Raw genomic sequence first — 21,670 nt, 5'->3', positions numbered from 1 at the left:
AAATGTCCTGAATGACAGTCAGTATAAAATCTTTTTTCCATCTAGGCAAGAAACATCTCAGTGGTTAACACACTACATCTGCTCTAAACAACTTCAGCTGCCTTCAGCAGATTCAGCTGCTTTCTCTGCAACAGCTGTAGAATTCAATTTTTTGTTTCTTGTATGTAATAAACACTCATATCTTTCTCCTCCTACTTGTTTACAATCTTGGTTGTTTGGTTTGTTGGCTTCTCAGCTTGGAGGCTGTCTAGGATAAGGCTGAGCTGTGCATTGTGGTTCAGCCCTTTAAAGGTAAGGTACAAAGAATTTGCCCTTTTCAGGAGTGTTTCAGGTGCTGACTTTAAAACAAGAAAAAGAATATCAGATACAATCATATAAATAATGCAGAGCAATCGAACATCCAAATATACTTTGGCTTTTTTATAGGAACTCAAGCATGTTTGCTTTTTTTTTTACCAAGAACCTTTAAATAACGTTACAAGTTGATGGTTTACATTTTTTTCATTAAACAATACTCTTCACACACAGTAATCATTACATTTATGTGCATATGCGTATTTACATTGTGTATTTATATATGATACATCTGCAAATGCATTCAATGTGTATGTGCACAATATATTTTTTCAGATATTGGAGGCATGTGCCAGAGTTTTTTTATTTGCAATGAATTCTTTGAAATTACGGTATTGAGTGATTCACATGATTCAGCTTTTGATGGTCATGAGTTCAAAAACGGAAGTTACTGTTTCTGATTTTCTTTAACTTGGGAAATTCACTCAAAATTACTGTATTTATCCAATTTTGTGACGTCTCAACCATTGTTTCAGCTATGGTGCTATTCTTTTTCTGAGGCTCTTGCAAAAATTATAGGTGTGGAAGGTGTTGCTACCATTTTTTACTTATGTACAAGTGATGAGCAACACATTATCCTGAAAGATGTATAATTTAAACTGAGTACATCAGACAAGTCCTGCTGTAAGGAACAATTAATTTCTTATGTTTTTATATGGCAACTTTATCATACAGAAGCTTAAGTGCTGGTAAATTTTGAGGTCTCCAGAGCCTGTGTGCTTTGTGTCAAATATTATTCTCTAAGAATGGCATCACTGTGATTCAAAGAGAAATTCATTTGTTTAGCCAAGATGTTTCACTGAGATTTGCATTTCAATTATACTGAGGTACGTAGATTTGAAATTAACGGATTTTAGTTGACATTTTTGACCATGGATGTTGGGTCCAGAGAGACTCAACTTAGCAGCTTTAAACTAAAATATATCTCTCTCTACAATTTTAAGAACATGGGTGCTGACCAGGTAATGTGTATGATAATTGGAGAGCTGTGAGTTCTTGGAAGCTAGTAGGAGTGGTGGAGTTCTTCTCATTGGGGTGTATTGTCTCCGTTGGCCACATATGCAGTGAGTGCTGTGCATTGACCTAATATGAAGGAGTGACTTCATGGAAGCCTTCCACTAAGCTTGTCCTGGCATGGAATTAGATCTGAACCAGGTTCCAGGCCTTGCAAAACACACCCTTTTGTATATTAAGCTGTCTTCAGAGTAGCTCTACAGGAAATAGGAGAGGGCTCCATGAGGGAGTAGCAGCAATGTTATGAACTGACAGTAGCCCCTATTCTCCTGCGCTGCTCAGGTAAGGAGGTAGAAGAGGATGGGTGGCAAGGGAGAGGTGTTTTTAGTTTGCTTTTAGTTCACACTAGTCTGTTAATAATAGACAAATTCTATGAATGTCCCTACACTGAGACTGTTTTGCCTGCATCAGAAATTGGTTGAGTGATCTCTCTGTCCTTGCCCCAGCCCTTGAGCCCTTTTCCTTCTCTTCCTTTCAGAAGGGAGACGAGAGAGTAGGTATTGTTTAGCTGCCTACCAGAGTGTAACCACCATGTTGCTTGCTATTGCTTTTTTTTTTTTTCCCCTCTCCTTTACCATCTTTTGGCCTGGCAAGTTAAAAAGAAGGGATGTAATTCATGAATTTCAGAGCTAACATCAAAACTTCTACTACTTTGCAGGAATTGCTCTTTGTAGTGACAGCCATCTTTAGTGAGTGAAATACTTTATGAATACCTTTGAATGAAATACGCTGAGTGTCTGTCAGTTTATAGGCACTTCTGCTGCTCTGAATTTAAATGAAAGTCAGGGTGGGAAAAAAAAGATTCAAGCCTCATGCATGTTTTAAAAGAGAAAATTGGGTCATCCTGCACAAAGGTTGAAATACTTTCTTTTAGTGAGAAAGCAGAGCACTCCACTCCTTCCCTGGGAGGAACACTTTTCTGCACTTTAGCTCTCTATCTTATGCCTCGTTCAGAGAGGTCAAACAATCAGCCAGGAAGAGAAAAACTGCTGTACATACCTGTGTGTGTGCCACATACTCCTGACAAGCTGCTTTTCTGTGGGCATCCTGCCCTCATACTGCAGCATGAGATTTGATGAGCTGGGTGGGCATCCTGTATCCCTATCTTCAATCCATTGTGCTCCTCAGGTGTTTGTTCTGTGCCACCACAAAGAAGCTCTTGTGGTGTGATGCCTCAGTGGCATTTGTCAGCAGGAGCCAGGCAGGTCAGTTTGGCCTGCTGGCCCAGAGGCAAGCTGTTGTTGTGGAGATAAACTAGGAGCAGAGGCCAGTTTAAAACAATTTTTCCTTGTCTTTATGAGAGGAACAGAACAGCTAACAGAGGAACCAAATTGCTTATCACATTAATAGTGTAGCTGGTGTGGCCATTGCTAGGGTTTATGTTGTTGGAGAGTAAACAGTGATTGGGAATAAATCACTAATACAGATAAAAATTAATCCAAGACAAATGGATTACTGTACAGTCCAAGCATCTGAATAGTTCGCTGAGTGCTCAGGGAAAACTGCAGAACAGAAACATGGTTTGCAAGCTGGCAGGAAGCTCTGCTGCCTTCCCATGGCCCCAGAGGTTCCTCCAAGAGATTTCCTTAGCAGGAAGAAGTGTGCTGGGGAGCACTGCCCTGGGTTCCTCACCCTGTATCCGGTGCCTCTGGCAGCTGCCTTTAGAGTTTCCACTGTCCTCTGTGGGGACAAGGACAGGAAGTGAGGGGGAGTGCAAGGGCCTGGCTGAGCAGAAGCCTGCAACCAGCCTGAGAGAGAGAAAAATGGGCTGAAGGGATCCCCAGCATGACAGGACACTTTGGGAAGGCTTATTTTCAGTTGGCTGGGTGTACTTTGTAGCCATCTCTTCTGGAGGGACACCAAAGAAAACAGAGAAAAGAAAAAAGAATGGGCTGCCATGCTGGGGAAGGTTGGTAAGAACCAGTGTTACAGTGGGTTACTATACTGCAACCTCACTGTAAGAAAGAAATTGAGGCCCAGGAGTGTGTTCAAAGAAGGGCAACAAAAACTGGTGAGGGGTCTAGAACGCAGGCCTTATGAGGGGCGGATGAAGGAGCTGGGATTGTTCAGTCTGGAGGTATTCACGAAACGTTTGGACGTTGTGTTGAGGAAGCCGACGAGGCCTTCTACAGGCAGCTGATAGCAGCTTCGCAGTGACTGGCCCTGGTTATCGTGGGCGATTTTGACTACTCTGATATTTGCCGGAAGGTCTACTCAGCCAGTCATCCGCAAGCCATCCAAGAGGTTCCTCCAGTGCACTGACGATAACTTGCAAATGGTGGATGAGGCAAGTAGGTGAGGAGCACTGCTGGATCTTGTTCTCAGTAACAAGGAGGGTCCGGTTGAAGTGGTGAAGGTTGAGGGCAGCCTTGGTTGCAGTGACGAGATGATGGAGTTCAGGATCTCGTGTGGCAGGATGAGAAAAACAAGCAGAGTCGCAAGCCCGGACTTCAGCAGGGCCAACTCGGTCCTTTTCTGTCAATTGCTAGGGGAAATCCCATGGGACAGGGTACTTGAAGGTAAAGGGGCCCAAGATAGTTGGTTAGCATTCAAGGACTGCGTCCTCTGAGCTCACGATCAGAGCATCCCAAACAGGTAGGAAGTCAAGAAAGGGAACCGGGAGACCTGCACGGTTAAACAGGGGACTGCTGGGCAAACTCAAGTGGAAGAGGAGAGCCTACAGGTCATGGAAGGTGGGGCTGGCCGCCTGGGAGGAATATAAGACTTGCCGGGTCCTGCACTTTGCCTGCGGTTGTTGTGGCCAATGCTACAGGCTTGGGGCAGTGTGGCTGGAAGACTGCGTAGAGGAAATGGACCTGGGGGTATTGGTTGATGCTTGACCGAACACGGGCCAGCAGTGTGCCCAGGTGGTCAAGAAGGCCAAGGGCATCCTGGCTTGCATCAGAAGCAGTGTTGCCAGCGGGAACAGGGAAGTAATTGTCCCCCTGTACTCAGCCCTGGTGAGGCCGCACCTCGAGTACTGTGTCCGGTTTTGGGCCCCTCACTGCAAGTAAGACGTTGAGGCCCTGGAGCGTGTTCAAAGAAGGGCAACAAAGCTGGTGAGGGGTCTGGAGCACAGGCCTTACGGGGAGCGGCTGAGGGAGCTGGGATCGTTCAGTCTGGAGAAGAGGAGGCTCAGGGGAGACCTTCTTGCTCTTCTGTAACTACCTGAAGGGAGGTTGTAGTGAGCTGGGGGTCGGCCTCTTCTCTCGTGTAACCAGATACAGGACTAGAGGGAACGGCTTCCAGCTGTGCCAGGAGAGGTTCAGGCTGGATGTTGGGAAATACCGCTTCCCTGAAAGAGTGATCAGGCACTGGAATGGGCTGCCCAGGGAGGTGGTGGACTCACCGACCCTGGAGGTATTCACGAAACGTTTGGACGTTGTGTTGAGGGACGTGGCTTAGTGAGAACCATTGGTGATGGAAGGGTGGACGGTTGGTCTGGGTGATCCTGTGGGTCTTTTCCAACCTTGGTGATTCCAGGGTTCTATGAACTAGGAAGGCTAAGGCCTCCTTAGAGTTTAACGTGGCAAGAGCGGTCAAGGACAACGGAAAGGGCTTCTTCAACTACACTGCAGGCAAAACTAACACTGGAGGCGATGTAGGCCCACTGATGAATGAGGTGGGTGCCCTGGTAAGAGAAGCTACAGAGAAGGCGGAGTTACTAAATGCCGCCTTTGTCTCTGTCCATACTGCTGGAGGCTGTCCTGAGGAGCCTAGGTCTGCATTGCTCAGAAAGGAGCAACTATACCAGTGCCTGGAATGCTAGCTTATCAGAATCCTGAAGCTGTGGGGGCACTGACCTTGACTGCTCCCCCCCCCCCACCCGCAACCTGCTCTATTGCTTACCCTCCTCGCTATGGTGGGGTGAATGATCTGGTGGAAGAAGTCAGCTAAGGAGAGGGAGGTCACACACCAGGTACAGTGCTGCACAAAGCGGTTTCAGTTTGAAGAAGATTCGTTTAATTACCCATGAAAAAAGAACTGGGGTAGTGAGAACTAACAGCAAACAAAAACCGTTTTCCCATCCTAACTCGTGCCCAGCTCAGGCACGTGAGGTAAGGATGGCAGCAGCGCATCTCGGGGATGGTCCCCAAAGTGGTACATGTGTTCACTTGTTGCCAAAGCTCCAGTGTGATGTATTTTTTGATGATACTCAAGTTATGTCCGTAACTCCTCCCATCCCCATGCCGGGGGCTACTGCCAGCCTGCTTCCATATGGGCTGTGACCTCACAGAGTTCTCCCCACCCGCCGGACTATGATGTCATGGCTCTGCCCATGTAAGCCAGCGGCCAGCACTTTGTCTCTCCCAGTGCGGTCGTGACCGGCTTTGAGCGATGGTTGTCGACAGCGTTCTCCTTATCCCCAGCCTCCTGCTCCTGGTGGCTGGGCTGTCTCTGCTTGCCGCTTCCTGGTGCCGACAGGTAGGGAAATTTGAGGATGGGAGTCACTTGAGGCTAGGTGACTCGGGGCTTTGGGTAGGGGGGGCGGGGGAATTTGGGCTGCCTCGCACGTCCTGTCACTGTGCCACATTCGTGTGCCCGTAGGGTTCTGAGCGGCGCCGGCAATGGTGGAGATGGTGGCAGCAGGTGGAAGCATCGAAGTCAGGTGAGTCCCCTGAGGGTCAGCCTGGCACATTGCCAGGCAGGGCCGGCCCTCTGGGAGAAGCCAAGCTTCATGCCAGCCTCTGTCATGTAGCAGCCAGGCCAGGTGGGCCCGGAAGATCGCCGGTGCCCCGTAACCTTCTGTGGCTCAGGCCCGCTCCCTGTTTTACAGGTGCTGAGAGGCGGGCAGGCAGGCGCGGGAGCCCCCTGTGCAGGCCAGGTTGCTCCCAGCAGCAAGCATCACCGTGGCAGGGCAGTCCCGTCCTGCCCCGTCTCATGCAGCCTGGAAAGACCCGGCCTTTGTTGCAGCGCAGTCTGCGCCCCTCTCTCCACGTGGACTCTGCCACTGGTACCGTCAGCTCTGCGGGGAAACCCGGCAGGCTTCCCAGGCAGGACCAGCGCCCGCAGGTTCTGGTGGCACGTGGGACCCCCCGGACGCTCGGTCAGCGTTCAAGGCTAGGCAGTGGAGTTCAAGACCTGCCACCTGAGATCTTCAAGTGCACAAAGCCACCAGTGAAAGGGATGGTCTTTCAGGAGGGCCTCGTTCAAACCGAGGAGAGAAAACGCTGGTGGGAATACAAGACCAGGAGGCCTATTTGGCCTATGCGCCCCCCAGCACCTCCCAAAGGGCCCAAGCAAGCAGGAGCTGCGGCAAGGCCATCACGTGGACCGGCTTTGAGCCTGGAGAACAAGGCAGACGGCAAAACTGAAACCTGCCAGCCCTCCACCTCTGGCGTCAGTGACAAGAGAGGCGCAGACAAATCGGACGCGCTCACTATGGAAAGGCTGTACCGGCAGCTCCTGGTGTCCCTCAAACGGCCCAAGACTAAGAACTGAAGAGCGGCCTCCTGCAACCTCTTCCTGCACGCAGCCACCAGCGGAAGGGACGATCGTGCAGGAGGCCATCTTTCCAACAGAGGAGGGGAAATGCTGGTGGAAGAGCAAGGCCAAGAGGCCTTCTGAGTATTGCATAGCCTCCCCAGCTCTTCCCAGAGTCTGGATGGAAGCTGGAGCAGCTGCAGGACCAACAGCAGGGCCAGCTTCAAGCCTGCAGAAGAGGGGACAGCAGAACTGAAACCTGCCAGCACCCGAACGCTGCTGTCATTGTTATGGATTCGTTGCTGACGTACCAACAGAGAACCGAATCTCAGCCCTAAGACCATCATTTGCATCGTACTGTTTCAGCCTGAGGTCTTTTGGATTGTTAAGAAGATAACTTAATAAAAGTCACGCTAGTCTTCAGAGAATTGCTATCCTTATTTCTTGACTCTTAGCAATAGGAGCAAGCTCTCTCTGCAAAGAAGAGCTTTGGAGCAGGTGAGGCTGCACTGGGGAAGGCATCTGAAGCAAGAAGCGCCGATGAAAGGCTCTTCTGGGGGCTTTTTGAAGCCGGCAAAAGTGCTTTGCCTGTGCCGGGGGGCTGGCAGCTTGTGGGCGGGCTGCCGATCTAGCTTGGGCGCAGCCGACACTGCCCATCCTGGAGCAGGCTAGCGGGCCGTAAGTAGCCTCAGGGAGGGCAGCAGCTAGCTGCCACCCACAGAGCACGCAGGGTGAGCAACCGGTGCTGGTGTGTGCGCCTTGCTGGCTGCAGCCTGTCCGGCAGGGCGTTGAGCCGCTGGCGATACACAGATGCCTGGCTATGAGACTGGTGCTGCAGGCAGGGCCCTGGGTTCTTTGCTAGCGGCTGGTCTTGTAAGAAGGACTCCAGACCTGAGCGTAATGCATGGGAAAGGTTTATCTCACAGTGGCAAAAGGGTTCTGGGAGAGGAATTAGCAGGGCTCACTCCGAGAGCTTTACAGTAGATTTGAAGGGGGATGGGGTTGTAGCTGGACTTGCACTGGTGGGGCAGCGCTCAAGTACTGATGAAGGCCGGGTGGCCTCCCACCCCCCTAGGGTGAAATGGGCGTGCTCAGCTTGCTCCCTGAAATGCCTGTACACCAATGCGCTCAGCGTGGGGAGTAAGCAGGAGGAGTTAGAAATCCGTGTTCAGGCAGGAGGTGGAGATCTGGGGGCAATTACGGAGACCTGGTGGGACAGATCACATGACCGGGATGCGGACGCGGATGGCTATGTCCTTCTCAGGAAAGACAGGCCAGCAAGGTGAGGTGGTGGCGTTGCTCTTTATGTGAGAGAGCGACTAGAACGTGCAGAGTACTGTCCAGGGGTGGAGGAGGAGCGGGTTGAGAGTTTGTGGGATGGAACTAAGGGGCAGGCTGGCACGCGTGGCGCTGTTGTGGGTGTCTGTTACAGGCCCCTGGATCTGAACTAGGAAGCCGACGAGGCCTTCTACAGGCAGCTGATAGCAGCTTCGCAGTGACTGGCCCTGGTTATTGTGGGCGATTTTGACTACTCTGATATTTGCCGGAAGGTCTACTCAGCCAGTCATCCGCAAGCCATCCAAGAGGTTCCTCCAGTGCACTGACGATAACTTGCAAATGGTGGATGAGGCAAGTAGGTGAGGAGCACTGCTGGATCTTGTTCTCAGTAACAAGGAGGGTCCGGTTGAAGTGGTGAAGGTTGAGGGCAGCCTTGGTTGCAGTGACGAGATGATGGAGTTCAGGATCTCGTGTGGCAGGATGAGAAAAACAAGCAGAGTCGCAAGCCCGGACTTCAGCAGGGCCAACTCGGTCCTTTTCTGTCAATTGCTAGGGGAAATCCCATGGGACAGGGTACTTGAAGGTAAAGGGGCCCAAGATAGTTGGTTAGCATTCAAGGACTGCGTCCTCTGAGCTCACGATCAGAGCATCCCAAACAGGTAGGAAGTCAAGAAAGGGAACCGGGAGACCTGCACGGTTAAACAGGGGACTGCTGGGCAAACTCAAGTGGAAGAGGAGAGCCTACAGGTCATGGAAGGTGGGGCTGGCCGCCTGGGAGGAATATAAGACTTGCCGGGTCCTGCACTTTGCCTGCGGTTGTTGTGGCCAATGCTACAGGCCTGGGGCAGTGTGGCTGGAAGACTGCGTAGAGGAAATGGACCTGGGGGTATTGGTTGATGCTTGACCGAACACGGGCCAGCAGTGTGCCCAGGTGGTCAAGAAGGCCAAGGGCATCCTGGCTTGCATCAGAAGCAGTGTTGCCAGCGGGAACAGGGAAGTAATTGTCCCCCTGTACTCAGCCCTGGTGAGGCCGCACCTCGAGTACTGTGTCCGGTTTTGGGCCCCTCACTGCAAGTAAGACGTTGAGGCCCTGGAGCGTGTTCAAAGAAGGGCAACAAAGCTGGTGAGGGGTCTGGAGCACAGGCCTTACGGGGAGCGGCTGAGGGAGCTGGGATCGTTCAGTCTGGAGAAGAGGAGGCTCAGGGGAGACCTTCTTGCTCTTCTGTAACTACCTGAAGGGAGGTTGTAGTGAGCTGGGGGTCGGCCTCTTCTCTCGTGTAACCAGATACAGGACTAGAGGGAACGGCTTCCAGCTGTGCCAGGAGAGGTTCAGGCTGGATGTTGGGAAATACCGCTTCCCTGAAAGAGTGATCAGGCACTGGAATGGGCTGCCCAGGGAGGTGGTGGACTCACCGACCCTGGAGGTATTCACGAAACGTTTGGACGTTGTGTTGAGGGACGTGGCTTAGTGAGAACCATTGGTGATGGAAGGGTGGACGGTTGGTCTGGGTGATCCTGTGGGTCTTTTCCAACCTTGGTGATTCCAGGGTTCTATGAACTAGGAAGGCTAAGGCCTCCTTAGAGTTTAACGTGGCAAGAGCGGTCAAGGACAACGGAAAGGGCTTCTTCAACTACACTGCAGGCAAAACTAACACTGGAGGCGATGTAGGCCCACTGATGAATGAGGTGGGTGCCCTGGTAAGAGAAGCTACAGAGAAGGCGGAGTTACTAAATGCCGCCTTTGTCTCTGTCCATACTGCTGGAGGCTGTCCTGAGGAGCCTAGGTCTGCATTGCTCAGAAAGGAGCAACTATACCAGTGCCTGGAATGCTAGCTTATCAGAATCCTGAAGCTGTGGGGGCACTGACCTTGACTGCTCCCCCCCCCCCACCCGCAACCTGCTCTATTGCTTACCCTCCTCGCTATGGTGGGGTGAATGATCTGGTGGAAGAAGTCAGCTAAGGAGAGGGAGGTCACACACCAGGTACAGTGCTGCACAAAGCGGTTTCAGTTTGAAGAAGATTCGTTTAATTACCCATGAAAAAAGAACTGGGGTAGTGAGAACTAACAGCAAACAAAAACCGTTTTCCCATCCTAACTCGTGCCCAGCTCAGGCACGTGAGGTAAGGATGGCAGCAGCGCATCTCGGGGATGGTCCCCAAAGTGGTACATGTGTTCACTTGTTGCCAAAGCTCCAGTGTGATGTATTTTTTGATGATACTCAAGTTATGTCCGTAACTCCTCCCATCCCCATGCCGGGGGCTACTGCCAGCCTGCTTCCATATGGGCTGTGACCTCACAGAGTTCTCCCCACCCGCCGGACTATGATGTCATGGCTCTGCCCATGTAAGCCAGCGGCCAGCACTTTGTCTCTCCCAGTGCGGTCGTGACCGGCTTTGAGCGATGGTTGTCGACAGCGTTCTCCTTATCCCCAGCCTCCTGCTCCTGGTGGCTGGGCTGTCTCTGCTTGCCGCTTCCTGGTGCCGACAGGTAGGGAAATTTGAGGATGGGAGTCACTTGAGGCTAGGTGACTCGGGGCTTTGGGTAGGGGGGCGGGGGAATTTGGGCTGCCTCGCACGTCCTGTCACTGTGCCACATTCGTGTGCCCGTAGGGTTCTGAGCGGCGCCGGCAATGGTGGAGATGGTGGCAGCAGGTGGAAGCATCGAAGTCAGGTGAGTCCCCTGAGGGTCAGCCTGGCACATTGCCAGGCAGGGCCGGCCCTCTGGGAGAAGCCAAGCTTCATGCCAGCCTCTGTCATGTAGCAGCCAGGCCAGGTGGGCCCGGAAGATCGCCGGTGCCCCGTAACCTTCTGTGGCTCAGGCCCGCTCCCTGTTTTACAGGTGCTGAGAGGCGGGCAGGCAGGCGCGGGAGCCCCCTGTGCAGGCCAGGTTGCTCCCAGCAGCAAGCATCACCGTGGCAGGGCAGTCCCGTCCTGCCCCGTCTCATGCAGCCTGGAAAGACCCGGCCTTTGTTGCAGCGCAGTCTGCGCCCCTCTCTCCACGTGGACTCTGCCACTGGTACCGTCAGCTCTGCGGGGAAACCCGGCAGGCTTCCCAGGCAGGACCAGCGCCCGCAGGTTCTGGTGGCACGTGGGACCCCCCGGACGCTCGGTCAGCGTTCAAGGCTAGGCAGTGGAGTTCAAGACCTGCCACCTGAGATCTTCAAGTGCACAAAGCCACCAGTGAAAGGGATGGTCTTTCAGGAGGGCCTCGTTCAAACCGAGGAGAGAAAACGCTGGTGGGAATACAAGACCAGGAGGCCTATTTGGCCTATGCGCCCCCCAGCACCTCCCAAAGGGCCCAAGCAAGCAGGAGCTGCGGCAAGGCCATCACGTGGACCGGCTTTGAGCCTGGAGAACAAGGCAGACGGCAAAACTGAAACCTGCCAGCCCTCCACCTCTGGCGTCAGTGACAAGAGAGGCGCAGACAAATCGGACGCGCTCACTATGGAAAGGCTGTACCGGCAGCTCCTGGTGTCCCTCAAACGGCCCAAGACTAAGAACTGAAGAGCGGCCTCCTGCAACCTCTTCCTGCACGCAGCCACCAGCGGAAGGGACGATCGTGCAGGAGGCCATCTTTCCAACAGAGGAGGGGAAATGCTGGTGGAAGAGCAAGGCCAAGAGGCCTTCTGAGTATTGCATAGCCTCCCCAGCTCTTCCCAGAGTCTGGATGGAAGCTGGAGCAGCTGCAGGACCAACAGCAGGGCCAGCTTCAAGCCTGCAGAAGAGGGGACAGCAGAACTGAAACCTGCCAGCACCCGAACGCTGCTGTCATTGTTATGGATTCGTTGCTGACGTACCAACAGAGAACCGAATCTCAGCCCTAAGACCATCATTTGCATCGTACTGTTTCAGCCTGAGGTCTTTTGGATTGTTAAGAAGATAACTTAATAAAAGTCACGCTAGTCTTCAGAGAATTGCTATCCTTATTTCTTGACTCTTAGCAATAGGAGCAAGCTCTCTCTGCAAAGAAGAGCTTTGGAGCAGGTGAGGCTGCACTGGGGAAGGCATCTGAAGCAAGAAGCGCCGATGAAAGGCTCTTCTGGGGGCTTTTTGAAGCCGGCAAAAGTGCTTTGCCTGTGCCGGGGGGGCTGGCAGCTTGTGGGCGGGCTGCCGATCTAGCTTGGGCGCAGCCGACACTGCCCATCCTGGAGCAGGCTAGCGGGCCGTAAGTAGCCTCAGGGAGGGCAGCAGCTAGCTGCCACCCACAGAGCACGCAGGGTGAGCAACCGGTGCTGGTGTGTGCGCCTTGCTGGCTGCAGCCTGTCCGGCAGGGCGTTGAGCCGCTGGCGATACACAGATGCCTGGCTATGAGACTGGTGCTGCAGGCAGGGCCCTGGGTTCTTTGCTAGCGGCTGGTCTTGTAAGAAGGACTCCAGACCTGAGCGTAATGCATGGGAAAGGTTTATCTCACAGTGGCAAAAGGGTTCTGGGAGAGGAATTAGCAGGGCTCACTCCGAGAGCTTTACAGTAGATTTGAAGGGGGATGGGGTTGTAGCTGGACTTGCACTGGTGGGGCAGCGCTCAAGTACTGATGAAGGCCGGGTGGCCTCCCACCCCCCTAGGGTGAAATGGGCGTGCTCAGCTTGCTCCCTGAAATGCCTGTACACCAATGCGCTCAGCGTGGGGAGTAAGCAGGAGGAGTTAGAAATCCGTGTTCAGGCAGGAGGTGGAGATCTGGGGGCAATTACGGAGACCTGGTGGGACAGATCACATGACCGGGATGCGGACGCGGATGGCTATGTCCTTCTCAGGAAAGACAGGCCAGCAAGGCGAGGTGGTGGCGTTGCTCTTTATGTGAGAGAGCGACTAGAACGTGCAGAGTACTGTCCAGGGGTGGAGGAGGAGCGGGTTGAGAGTTTGTGGGATGGAACTAAGGGGCAGGCTGGCACGCGTGGCGCTGTTGTGGGTGTCTGTTACAGGCCCCTGGATCTGAACTAGGAAGCCGACGAGGCCTTCTACAGGCAGCTGATAGCAGCTTCGCAGTGACTGGCCCTGGTTATCGTGGGCGATTTTGACTACTCTGATATTTGCCGGAAGGTCTACTCAGCCAGCCATCCGCAAGCCATCCAAGAGGTTCCTCCAGTGCACTGACGATAACTTGCAAATGGTGGATGAGGCAAGTAGGTGAGGAGCACTGCTGGATCTTGTTCTCAGTAACAAGGAGGGTCCGGTTGAAGTGGTGAAGGTTGAGGGCAGCCTTGGTTGCAGTGACGAGATGATGGAGTTCAGGATCTCGTGTGGCAGGATGAGAAAAAACAAGCAGAGTCGCAAGCCCGGACTTCAGCAGGGCCAACTCGGTCCTTTTCTGTCAATTGCTAGGGGAAATCCCATGGGACAGGGTACTTGAAGGTAAAGGGGCCCAAGATAGTTGGTTAGCATTCAAGGACTGCGTCCTCTGAGCTCACGATCAGAGCATCCCAAACAGGTAGGAAGTCAAGAAAGGGAACCGGGAGACCTGCACGGTTAAACAGGGGACTGCTGGGCAAACTCAAGTGGAAGAGGAGAGCCTACAGGTCATGGAAGGTGGGGCTGGCCGCCTGGGAGGAATATAAGACTTGCCGGGTCCTGCACTTTGCCTGCGGTTGTTGTGGCCAATGCTACAGGCTTGGGGCAGTGTGGCTGGAAGACTGCGTAGAGGAAATGGACCTGGGGGTATTGGTTGATGCTTGACCGAACACGGGCCAGCAGTGTGCCCAGGTGGTCAAGAAGGCCAAGGGCATCCTGGCTTGCATCAGAAGCAGTGTTGCCAGCGGGAACAGGGAAGTAATTGTCCCCCTGTACTCAGCCCTGGTGAGGCCGCACCTCGAGTACTGTGTCCGGTTTTGGGCCCCTCACTGCAAGTAAGACGTTGAGGCCCTGGAGCGTGTTCAAAGAAGGGCAACAAAGCTGGTGAGGGGTCTGGAGCACAGGCCTTACGGGGAGCGGCTGAGGGAGCTGGGATCGTTCAGTCTGGAGAAGAGGAGGCTCAGGGGAGACCTTCTTGCTCTTCTGTAACTACCTGAAGGGAGGTTGTAGTGAGCTGGGGGTCGGCCTCTTCTCTCGTGTAACCAGATACAGGACTAGAGGGAACGGCTTCCAGCTGTGCCAGGAGAGGTTCAGGCTGGATGTTGGGAAATACCGCTTCCCTGAAAGAGTGATCAGGCACTGGAATGGGCTGCCCAGGGAGGTGGTGGACTCACCGACCCTGGAGGTATTCACGAAACGTTTGGACGTTGTGTTGAGGGACGTGGCTTAGTGAGAACCATTGGTGATGGAAGGGTGGACGGTTGGTCTGGGTGATCCTGTGGGTCTTTTCCAACCTTGGTGATTCCAGGGTTCTATGAACTAGGAAGGCTAAGGCCTCCTTAGAGTTTAACGTGGCAAGAGCGGTCAAGGACAACGGAAAGGGCTTCTTCAACTACACTGCAGGCAAAACTAACACTGGAGGCGATGTAGGCCCACTGATGAATGAGGTGGGTGCCCTGGTAAGAGAAGCTACAGAGAAGGCGGAGTTACTAAATGCCGCCTTTGTCTCTGTCCATACTGCTGGAAGCTGTCCTGAGGAGCCTAGGTCTGCATTGCTCAGAAAGGAGCAACTATACCAGTGCCTGGAATGCTAGCTTATCAGAATCCTGAAGCTGTGGGGGCACTGACCTTGACTGCTCCCCCCCCCCCACCCGCAACCTGCTCTATTGCTTACCCTCCTCGCTATGGTGGGGTGAATGATCTGGTGGAAGAAGTCAGCTAAGGAGAGGGAGGTCACACACCAGGTACAGTGCTGCACAAAGCGGTTTCAGTTTGAAGAAGATTCGTTTAATTACCCATGAAAAAGAACTGGGGTAGTGAGAACTAACAGCAAACAAAAACCATTTTCCCATCCTAACTCGTGCCCAGCTCAGGCAGGTGAGGTAAGGATGGCAGCAGCGCATCTCGGGGATGGTCCCCAAAGTGGTACATGTGTTCACTTGTTGCCAAAGCTCCAGTGTGATGTATTTTTTGATGATACTCAAGTTATGTCCGTAACTCCTCCCATCCCCATGCCGGGGGCTACTGCCAGCCTGCTTCCATATGGGCTGTGACCTCACAGAGTTCTCCCCACCCGCCGGACTATGATGTCATGGCTCTGCCCATGTAAGCCAGCGGCCAGCACTTTGTCTCTCCCAGTGCGGTCGTGACCGGCTTTGAGCGATGGTTGTCGACAGCGTTCTCCTTATCCCCAGCCTCCTGCTCCTGGTGGCTGGGCTGTCTCTGCTTGCCGCTCCCTGGTGCCGACAGGTAGGGAAATTTGAGGATGGGAGTCACTTGAGGCTAGGTGACTCGGGGCTTTGGGTAGGGGGGGCGGGGGAATTTGGGCTGCCTCGCACGTCCTGTCACTGTGCCACATTCGTGTGCCCGTAGGGTTCTGAGCGGCGCCGGCAATGGTGGAGATGGTGGCAGCAGGTGGAAGCATCGAAGTCAGGTGAGTCCCCTGAGGGTCAGCCTGGCACATTGCCAGGCAGGGCCGGCCCTCTGGGAGAAGCCAAGCTTCATGCCAGCCTCTGTCATGTAGCAGCCAGGCCAGGTGGGCCCGGAAGATCGCCGGTGCCCCGTAACCTTCTGTGGCTCAGGCCCGCTCCCTGTTTTACAGGTGCTGAGAGGCGGGCAGGCAGGCGCGGGAGCCCCCTGTGCAGGCCAGGTTGCTCCCAGCAGCAAGCATCACCGTGGCAGGGCAGTCCCGTCCTGCCCCGTCTCATGCAGCCTGGAAAGACCCGGCCTTTGTTGCAGCGCAGTCTGCGCCCCTCTCTCCACGTGGACTCTGCCACTGGTACCGTCAGCTCTGCGGGGAAACCCGGCAGGCTTCCCAGGCAGGACCAGCGCCCGCAGGTTCTGGTGGCACGTGGGACCCCCCGGACGCTCGGTCAGCGTTCAAGGCTAGGCAGTGGAGTTCAAGACCTGCCACCTGAGATCTTCAAGTGCACAAAGCCACCAGTGAAAGGGATGGTCTTTCAGGAGGGCCTCGTTCAAACCGAGGAGAGAAAACGCTGGTGGGAATACAAGACCAGGAGGCCTATTTGGCCTATGCGCCCCCCAGCACCTCCCAAAGGGCCCAAGCAAGCAGGAGCTGCGGCAAGGCCATCACGTGGACCGGCTTTGAGCCTGGAGAACAAGGCAGACGGCAAAACTGAAACCTGCCAGCCCTCCACCTCTGGCGTCAGTGACAAGAGAGGCGCAGACAAATCGGACGCGCTCACTATGGAAAGGCTGTACCGGCAGCTCCTGGTGTCCCTCAAACGGCCCAAGACTAAGAACTGAAGAGCGGCCTCCTGCAACCTCTTCCTGCACGCAGCCACCAGCGGAAGGGACGATCGTGCAGGAGGCCATCTTTCCAACAGAGGAGGGGAAATGCTGGTGGAAGAGCAAGGCCAAGAGGCCTTCTGAGTATTGCATAGCCTCCCCAGCTCTTCCCAGAGTCTGGATGGAAGCTGGAGCAGCTGCAGGACCAACAGCAGGGCCAGCTTCAAGCCTGCAGAAGAGGGGACAGCAGAACTGAAACCTGCCAGCACCCGAACGCTGCTGTCATTGTTATGGATTCGTTGCTGACGTACCAACAGAGAACCGAATCTCAGCCCTAAGACCATCATTTGCATCGTACTGTTTCAGCCTGAGGTCTTTTGGATTGTTAAGAAGATAACTTAATAAAAGTCACGCTAGTCTTCAGAGAATTGCTATCCTTATTTCTTGACTCTTAGCAATAGGAGCAAGCTCTCTCTGCAAAGAAGAGCTTTGGAGCAGGTGAGGCTGCACTGGGGAAGGCATCTGAAGCAAGAAGCGCCGATGAAAGGCTCTTCTGGGGGCTTTTTGAAGCCGGCAAAAGTGCTTTGCCTGTGCCGGGGGGCTGGCAGCTTGCGGGCGGGCTGCCGATCTAGCTTGGGCGCAGCCGACACTGCCCATCCTGGAGCAGGCTAGCGGGCCGTAAGTAGCCTCAGGGAGGGCAGCAGCTAGCTGCCACCCACAGAGCACGCAGGGTGAGCACCCGGTGCTGGTGTGTGCGCCTTGCTGGCTGCAGCCTGTCCGGCAGGGCGTTGAGCCGCTGGCGATACACAGATGCCTGGCTATGAGACTGGTGCTGCAGGCAGGGCCCTGGGTTCTTTGCTAGCGGCTGGTCTTGTAAGAAGGACTCCAGACCTGAGCGTAATGCATGGGAAAGGTTTATCTCACAGTGGCAAAAGGGTTCTGGGAGAGGAATTAGCAGGGCTCACTCCGAGAGCTTTACAGTAGATTTGAAGGGGGATGGGGTTGTAGCTGGACTTGCACTGGTGGGGCAGCGCTCAAGTACTGATGAAGGCCGGGTGGCCTCCCACCCCCCTAGGGTGAAATGGGCGTGCTCAGCTTGCTCCCTGAAATGCCTGTACACCAATGCGCTCAGCGTGGGGAGTAAGCAGGAGGAGTTAGAAATCCGTGTTCAGGCAGGAGGTGGAGATCTGGGGGCAATTACGGAGACCTGGTGGGACAGATCACATGACCGGGATGCGGACGCGGATGGCTATGTCCTTCTCAGGAAAGACAGGCCAGCAAGGCGAGGTGGTGGCGTTGCTCTTTATGTGAGAGAGCGACTAGAACGTGCAGAGTACTGTCCAGGGGTGGAGGAGGAGCGGGTTGAGAGTTTGTGGGATGGAACTAAGGGGCAGGCTGGCACGCGTGGCGCTGTTGTGGGTGTCTGTTACAGGCCCCTGGATCTGAACTAGGAAGCCGACGAGGCCTTCTACAGGCAGCTGATAGCAGCTTCGCAGTGACTGGCCCTGGTTATCGTGGGCGATTTTGACTACTCTGATATTTGCCGGAAGGTCTACTCAGCCAGTCATCCGCAAGCCATCCAAGAGGTTCCTCCAGTGCACTGACGATAACTTGCAAATGGTGGATGAGGCAAGTAGGTGAGGAGCACTGCTGGATCTTGTTCTCAGTAACAAGGAGGGTCCGGTTGAAGTGGTGAAGGTTGAGGGCAGCCTTGGTTGCAGTGACGAGATGATGGAGTTCAGGATCTCGTGTGGCAGGATGAGAAAAACAAGCAGAGTCGCAAGCCCGGACTTCAGCAGGGCCAACTCGGTCCTTTTCTGTCAATTGCTAGGGGAAATCCCATGGGACAGGGTACTTGAAGGTAAAGGGGCCCAAGATAGTTGGTTAGCATTCAAGGACTGCGTCCTCTGAGCTCACGATCAGAGCATCCCAAACAGGTAGGAAGTCAAGAAAGGGAACCGGGAGACCTGCACGGTTAAACAGGGGACTGCTGGGCAAACTCAAGTGGAAGAGGAGAGCCTACAGGTCATGGAAGGTGGGCTGGCCGCCTGGGAGGAATATAAGACTTGCCGGGTCCTGCACTTTGCCTGCGGTTGTTGTGGCCAATGCTACAGGCTTGGGGCAGTGTGGCTGGAAGACTGCGTAGAGGAAATGGACCTGGGGGTATTGGTTGATGCTTGACCGAACACGGGCCAGCAGTGTGCCCAGGTGGTCAAGAAGGCCAAGGGCATCCTGGCTTGCATCAGAAGCAGTGTTGCCAGCGGGAACAGGGAAGTAATTGTCCCCCTGTACTCAGCCCTGGTGAGGCCGCACCTCGAGTACTGTGTCCGGTTTTGGGCCCCTCACTGCAAGTAAGACGTTGAGGCCCTGGAGCGTGTTCAAAGAAGGGCAACAAAGCTGGTGAGGGGTCTGGAGCACAGGCCTTACGGGGAGCGGCTGAGGGAGCTGGGATCGTTCAGTCTGGAGAAGAGGAGGCTCAGGGGAGACCTTCTTGCTCTTCTGTAACTACCTGAAGGGAGGTTGTAGTGAGCTGGGGGTCGGCCTCTTCTCTCGTGTAACCAGATACAGGACTAGAGGGAACGGCTTCCAGCTGTGCCAGGAGAGGTTCAGGCTGGATGTTGGGAAATACCGCTTCCCTGAAAGAGTGATCAGGCACTGGAATGGGCTGCCCAGGGAGGTGGTGGACTCACCGACCCTGGAGGTATTCACGAAACGTTTGGACGTTGTGTTGAGGGACGTGGCTTAGTGAGAACCATTGGTGATGGAAGGGTGGACGGTTGGTCTGGGTGATCCTGTGGGTCTTTTCCAACCTTGGTGATTCCAGGGTTCTATGAACTAGGAAGGCTAAGGCCTCCTTAGAGTTTAACGTGGCAAGAGCGGTCAAGGACAACGGAAAGGGCTTCTTCAACTACACTGCAGGCAAAACTAACACTGGAGGCGATGTAGGCCCACTGATGAATGAGGTGGGTGCCCTGGTAAGAGAAGCTACAGAGAAGGCGGAGTTACTAAATGCCGCCTTTGTCTCTGTCCATACTGCTGGAGCTGTCCTGAGGAGCCTAGGTCTGCATTGCTCAGAAAGGAGCAACTATACCAGTGCCTGGAATGCTAGCTTATCAGAATCCTGAAGCTGTGGGGGCACTGACCTTGACTGCTCCCCCCCCCCCACCCGCAACCTGCTCTATTGCTTACCCTCCTCGCTATGGTGGGGTGAATGATCTGGTGGAAGAAGTCAGCTAAGGAGAGGGAGGTCACACACCAGGTACAGTGCTGCACAAAGCGGTTTCAGTTTGAAGAAGATTCGTTTAATTACCCATGAAAAAAGAACTGGGGTAGTGAGAACTAACAGCAAACAAAAACCGTTTTCCCATCCTAACTCGTGCCCAGCTCAGGCAGGTGAGGTAAGGATGGCAGCAGCGCATCTCGGGGATGGTCCCCAAAGTGGTACATGTGTTCACTTGTTGCCAAAGCTCCAGTGTGATGTATTTTTTGATGATACTCAAGTTATGTCCGTAACTCCTCCCATCCCCATGCCGGGGGCTACTGCCAGCCTGCTTCCATATGGGCTGTGACCTCACAGAGTTCTCCCCACCCGCCGGACTATGATGTCATGGCTCTGCCCATGTAAGCCAGCGGCCAGCACTTTGTCTCTCCCAGTGCGGGTCGTGACCGGCTTTGAGCGATGGTTGTCGACAGCGTTCTCCTTATCCCCAGCCTCCTGCTCCTGGTGGCTGGGCTGTCTCTGCTTGCCGCTTCCCTGGTGCCGACAGGTAGGGAAATTTGAGGATGGGAGTCACTTGAGGCTAGGTGACTCGGGGCTTTGGGTAGGGGGGCGGGGGAATTTGGGCTGCCTCGCACGTCCTGTCACTGTGCCACATTCGTGTGCCCGTAGGGTTCTGAGCGGCGCCGGCAATGGTGGAGATGGTGGCAGCAGGTGGAAGCATCGAAGTCAGGTGAGTCCCCTGAGGGTCAGCCTGGCACATTGCCAGGCAGGGCCGGCCCTCTGGGAGAAGCCAAGCTTCATGCCAGCCTCTGTCATGTAGCAGCCAGGCCAGGTGGGCCCGGAAGATCGCCGGTGCCCCGTAACCTTCTGTGGCTCAGGCCCGCTCCCTGTTTTACAGGTGCTGAGAGGCGGGCAGGCAGGCGCGGGAGCCCCCTGTGCAGGCCAGGTTGCTCCCAGCAGCAAGCATCACCGTGGCAGGGCAGTCCCGTCCTGCCCCGTCTCATGCAGCCTGGAAAGACCCGGCCTTTGTTGCAGCGCAGTCTGCGCCCCTCTCTCCACGTGGACTCTGCCACTGGTACCGTCAGCTCTGCGGGGAAACCCGGCAGGCTTCCCAGGCAGGACCAGCGCCCGCAGGTTCTGGTGGCACGTGGGACCCCCCGGACGCTTCGGTCAGCGTTCAAGGCTAGGCAGTGGAGTTCAAGACCTGCCACCTGAGATCTTCAAGTGCACAAAGCCACCAGTGAAAGGGATGGTCTTTCAGGAGGGCCTCGTTCAAACCGAGGAGAGAAAACGCTGGTGGGAATACAAGACCAGGAGGGCCTATTTGGCCTATGCGCCCCCCAGCACCTCCCAAAGGGCCCAAGCAAGCAGGAGCTGCGGCAAGGCCATCACGTGGACCCGGCTTTGAGCCTGGAGAACAAGGCAGACGGCAAAAACTGAAACCTGCCAGCCCTCCACCTCTGGCGTCAGTGACAAGAGAGGCGCAGACAAATCGGACGCGCTCACTATGGAAAGGCTGTACCGGCAGCTCCTGGTGTCCCTCAAAACGGCCCAAGACTAAGAACTGAAGAGCGGCCTCCTGCAACCTCTTCCTGCACGCAGCCACCAGCGGAAGGGACGATCGTGCAGGAGGCCATCTTTCCAACAGAGGAGGGGAAATGCTGGTGGAAGAGCAAGGCCAAGAGGCCTTCTGAGTATTGCATAGCCTCCCCAGCTCTTCCCAGAGTCTGGATGGAAGCTGGAGCAGCTGCAGGACCAACAGCAGGGCCAGCTTCAAGCCTGCAGAAGAGGGGACAGCAGAACTGAAACCTGCCAGCACCCGAACGCTGCTGTCATTGTTATGGATTCGTTGCTGACGTACCAACAGAGAACCGAATCTCAGCCCTAAGACCATCATTTGCATCGTACTGTTTCAGCCTGAGGTCTTTTGGATTGTTAAGAAGATAACTTAATAAAAGTCACGCTAGTCTTCAGAGAATTGCTATCCTTATTTCTTGACTCTTAGCAATAGGAGCAAGCTCTCTCTGCAAAGAAGAGCTTTGGAGCAGGTGAGGCTGCACTGGGGAAGGCATCTGAAGCAAGAAGCGCCGATGAAAGGCTCTTCTGGGGGCTTTTTGAAGCCGGCA

General features: G+C 54.5%; 3 protein-coding genes across 6 annotated transcripts; all 3 read left to right on the top strand.

The window, feature by feature from the left end:
* Window positions 1-5,345: 5,345 nt before the first annotated feature.
* On the top strand, window positions 5,346-7,217 carry LOC121110302. Of its 2 annotated transcripts, XM_040697518.1 has the most exons (3): window positions 5,353-5,793; window positions 5,917-5,977; window positions 6,146-7,217. In XM_040697518.1, exons 1-3 carry the CDS (start codon window positions 5,707-5,709, stop codon window positions 6,808-6,810), a joined length of 813 nt encoding a protein of 270 aa, XP_040553452.1. In that variant the 5' UTR covers window positions 5,353-5,706; the 3' UTR covers window positions 6,811-7,217. The 2 variants fall into 2 exon arrangements, with proteins under 2 accessions (XP_040553451.1, XP_040553452.1); XM_040697517.2 differs by having other exon boundaries at window positions 5,346-5,793; window positions 5,917-7,217.
* A 2,893-nt stretch (window positions 7,218-10,110) lies between these two features.
* Window positions 10,111-11,982, top strand: LOC121113150. 2 transcript variants are annotated; one of them, XM_040697515.1, is made up of 3 exons: window positions 10,119-10,559; window positions 10,682-10,742; window positions 10,911-11,982. In XM_040697515.1, the coding sequence occupies exons 1-3, from the start codon at window positions 10,473-10,475 to the stop codon at window positions 11,573-11,575; spliced, it is 813 nt and encodes a 270-aa protein (XP_040553449.1). In that variant the 5' UTR covers window positions 10,119-10,472; the 3' UTR covers window positions 11,576-11,982. The 2 variants fall into 2 exon arrangements, with proteins under 2 accessions (XP_040553448.1, XP_040553449.1); XM_040697514.1 differs by having other exon boundaries at window positions 10,111-10,559; window positions 10,682-11,982.
* A 3,024-nt stretch (window positions 11,983-15,006) lies between these two features.
* On the top strand, window positions 15,007-16,749 carry LOC121113149. Of its 2 annotated transcripts, XM_040697513.2 has the most exons (3): window positions 15,010-15,325; window positions 15,449-15,509; window positions 15,678-16,749. In XM_040697513.2, the coding sequence occupies exons 1-3, from the start codon at window positions 15,239-15,241 to the stop codon at window positions 16,340-16,342; spliced, it is 813 nt and encodes a 270-aa protein (XP_040553447.1). In that variant the 5' UTR covers window positions 15,010-15,238; the 3' UTR covers window positions 16,343-16,749. The 2 variants fall into 2 exon arrangements, with proteins under 2 accessions (XP_040553446.1, XP_040553447.1); XM_040697512.2 differs by having other exon boundaries at window positions 15,007-15,325; window positions 15,449-16,749.
* The last annotated feature ends 4,921 nt before the right edge of the window (window positions 16,750-21,670 follow it).

The sequence above is a fragment of the Gallus gallus genome, chromosome 3 (assembly GCF_016699485.2).
Source record: "Gallus gallus isolate bGalGal1 chromosome 3, bGalGal1.mat.broiler.GRCg7b, whole genome shotgun sequence".
Lineage (NCBI taxonomy): Eukaryota > Metazoa > Chordata > Aves > Galliformes > Phasianidae > Gallus > Gallus gallus.
The sequence above is the reverse complement of the archived record's forward strand: the minus strand, read 5'-3'. Positions and strand labels throughout refer to the sequence as shown.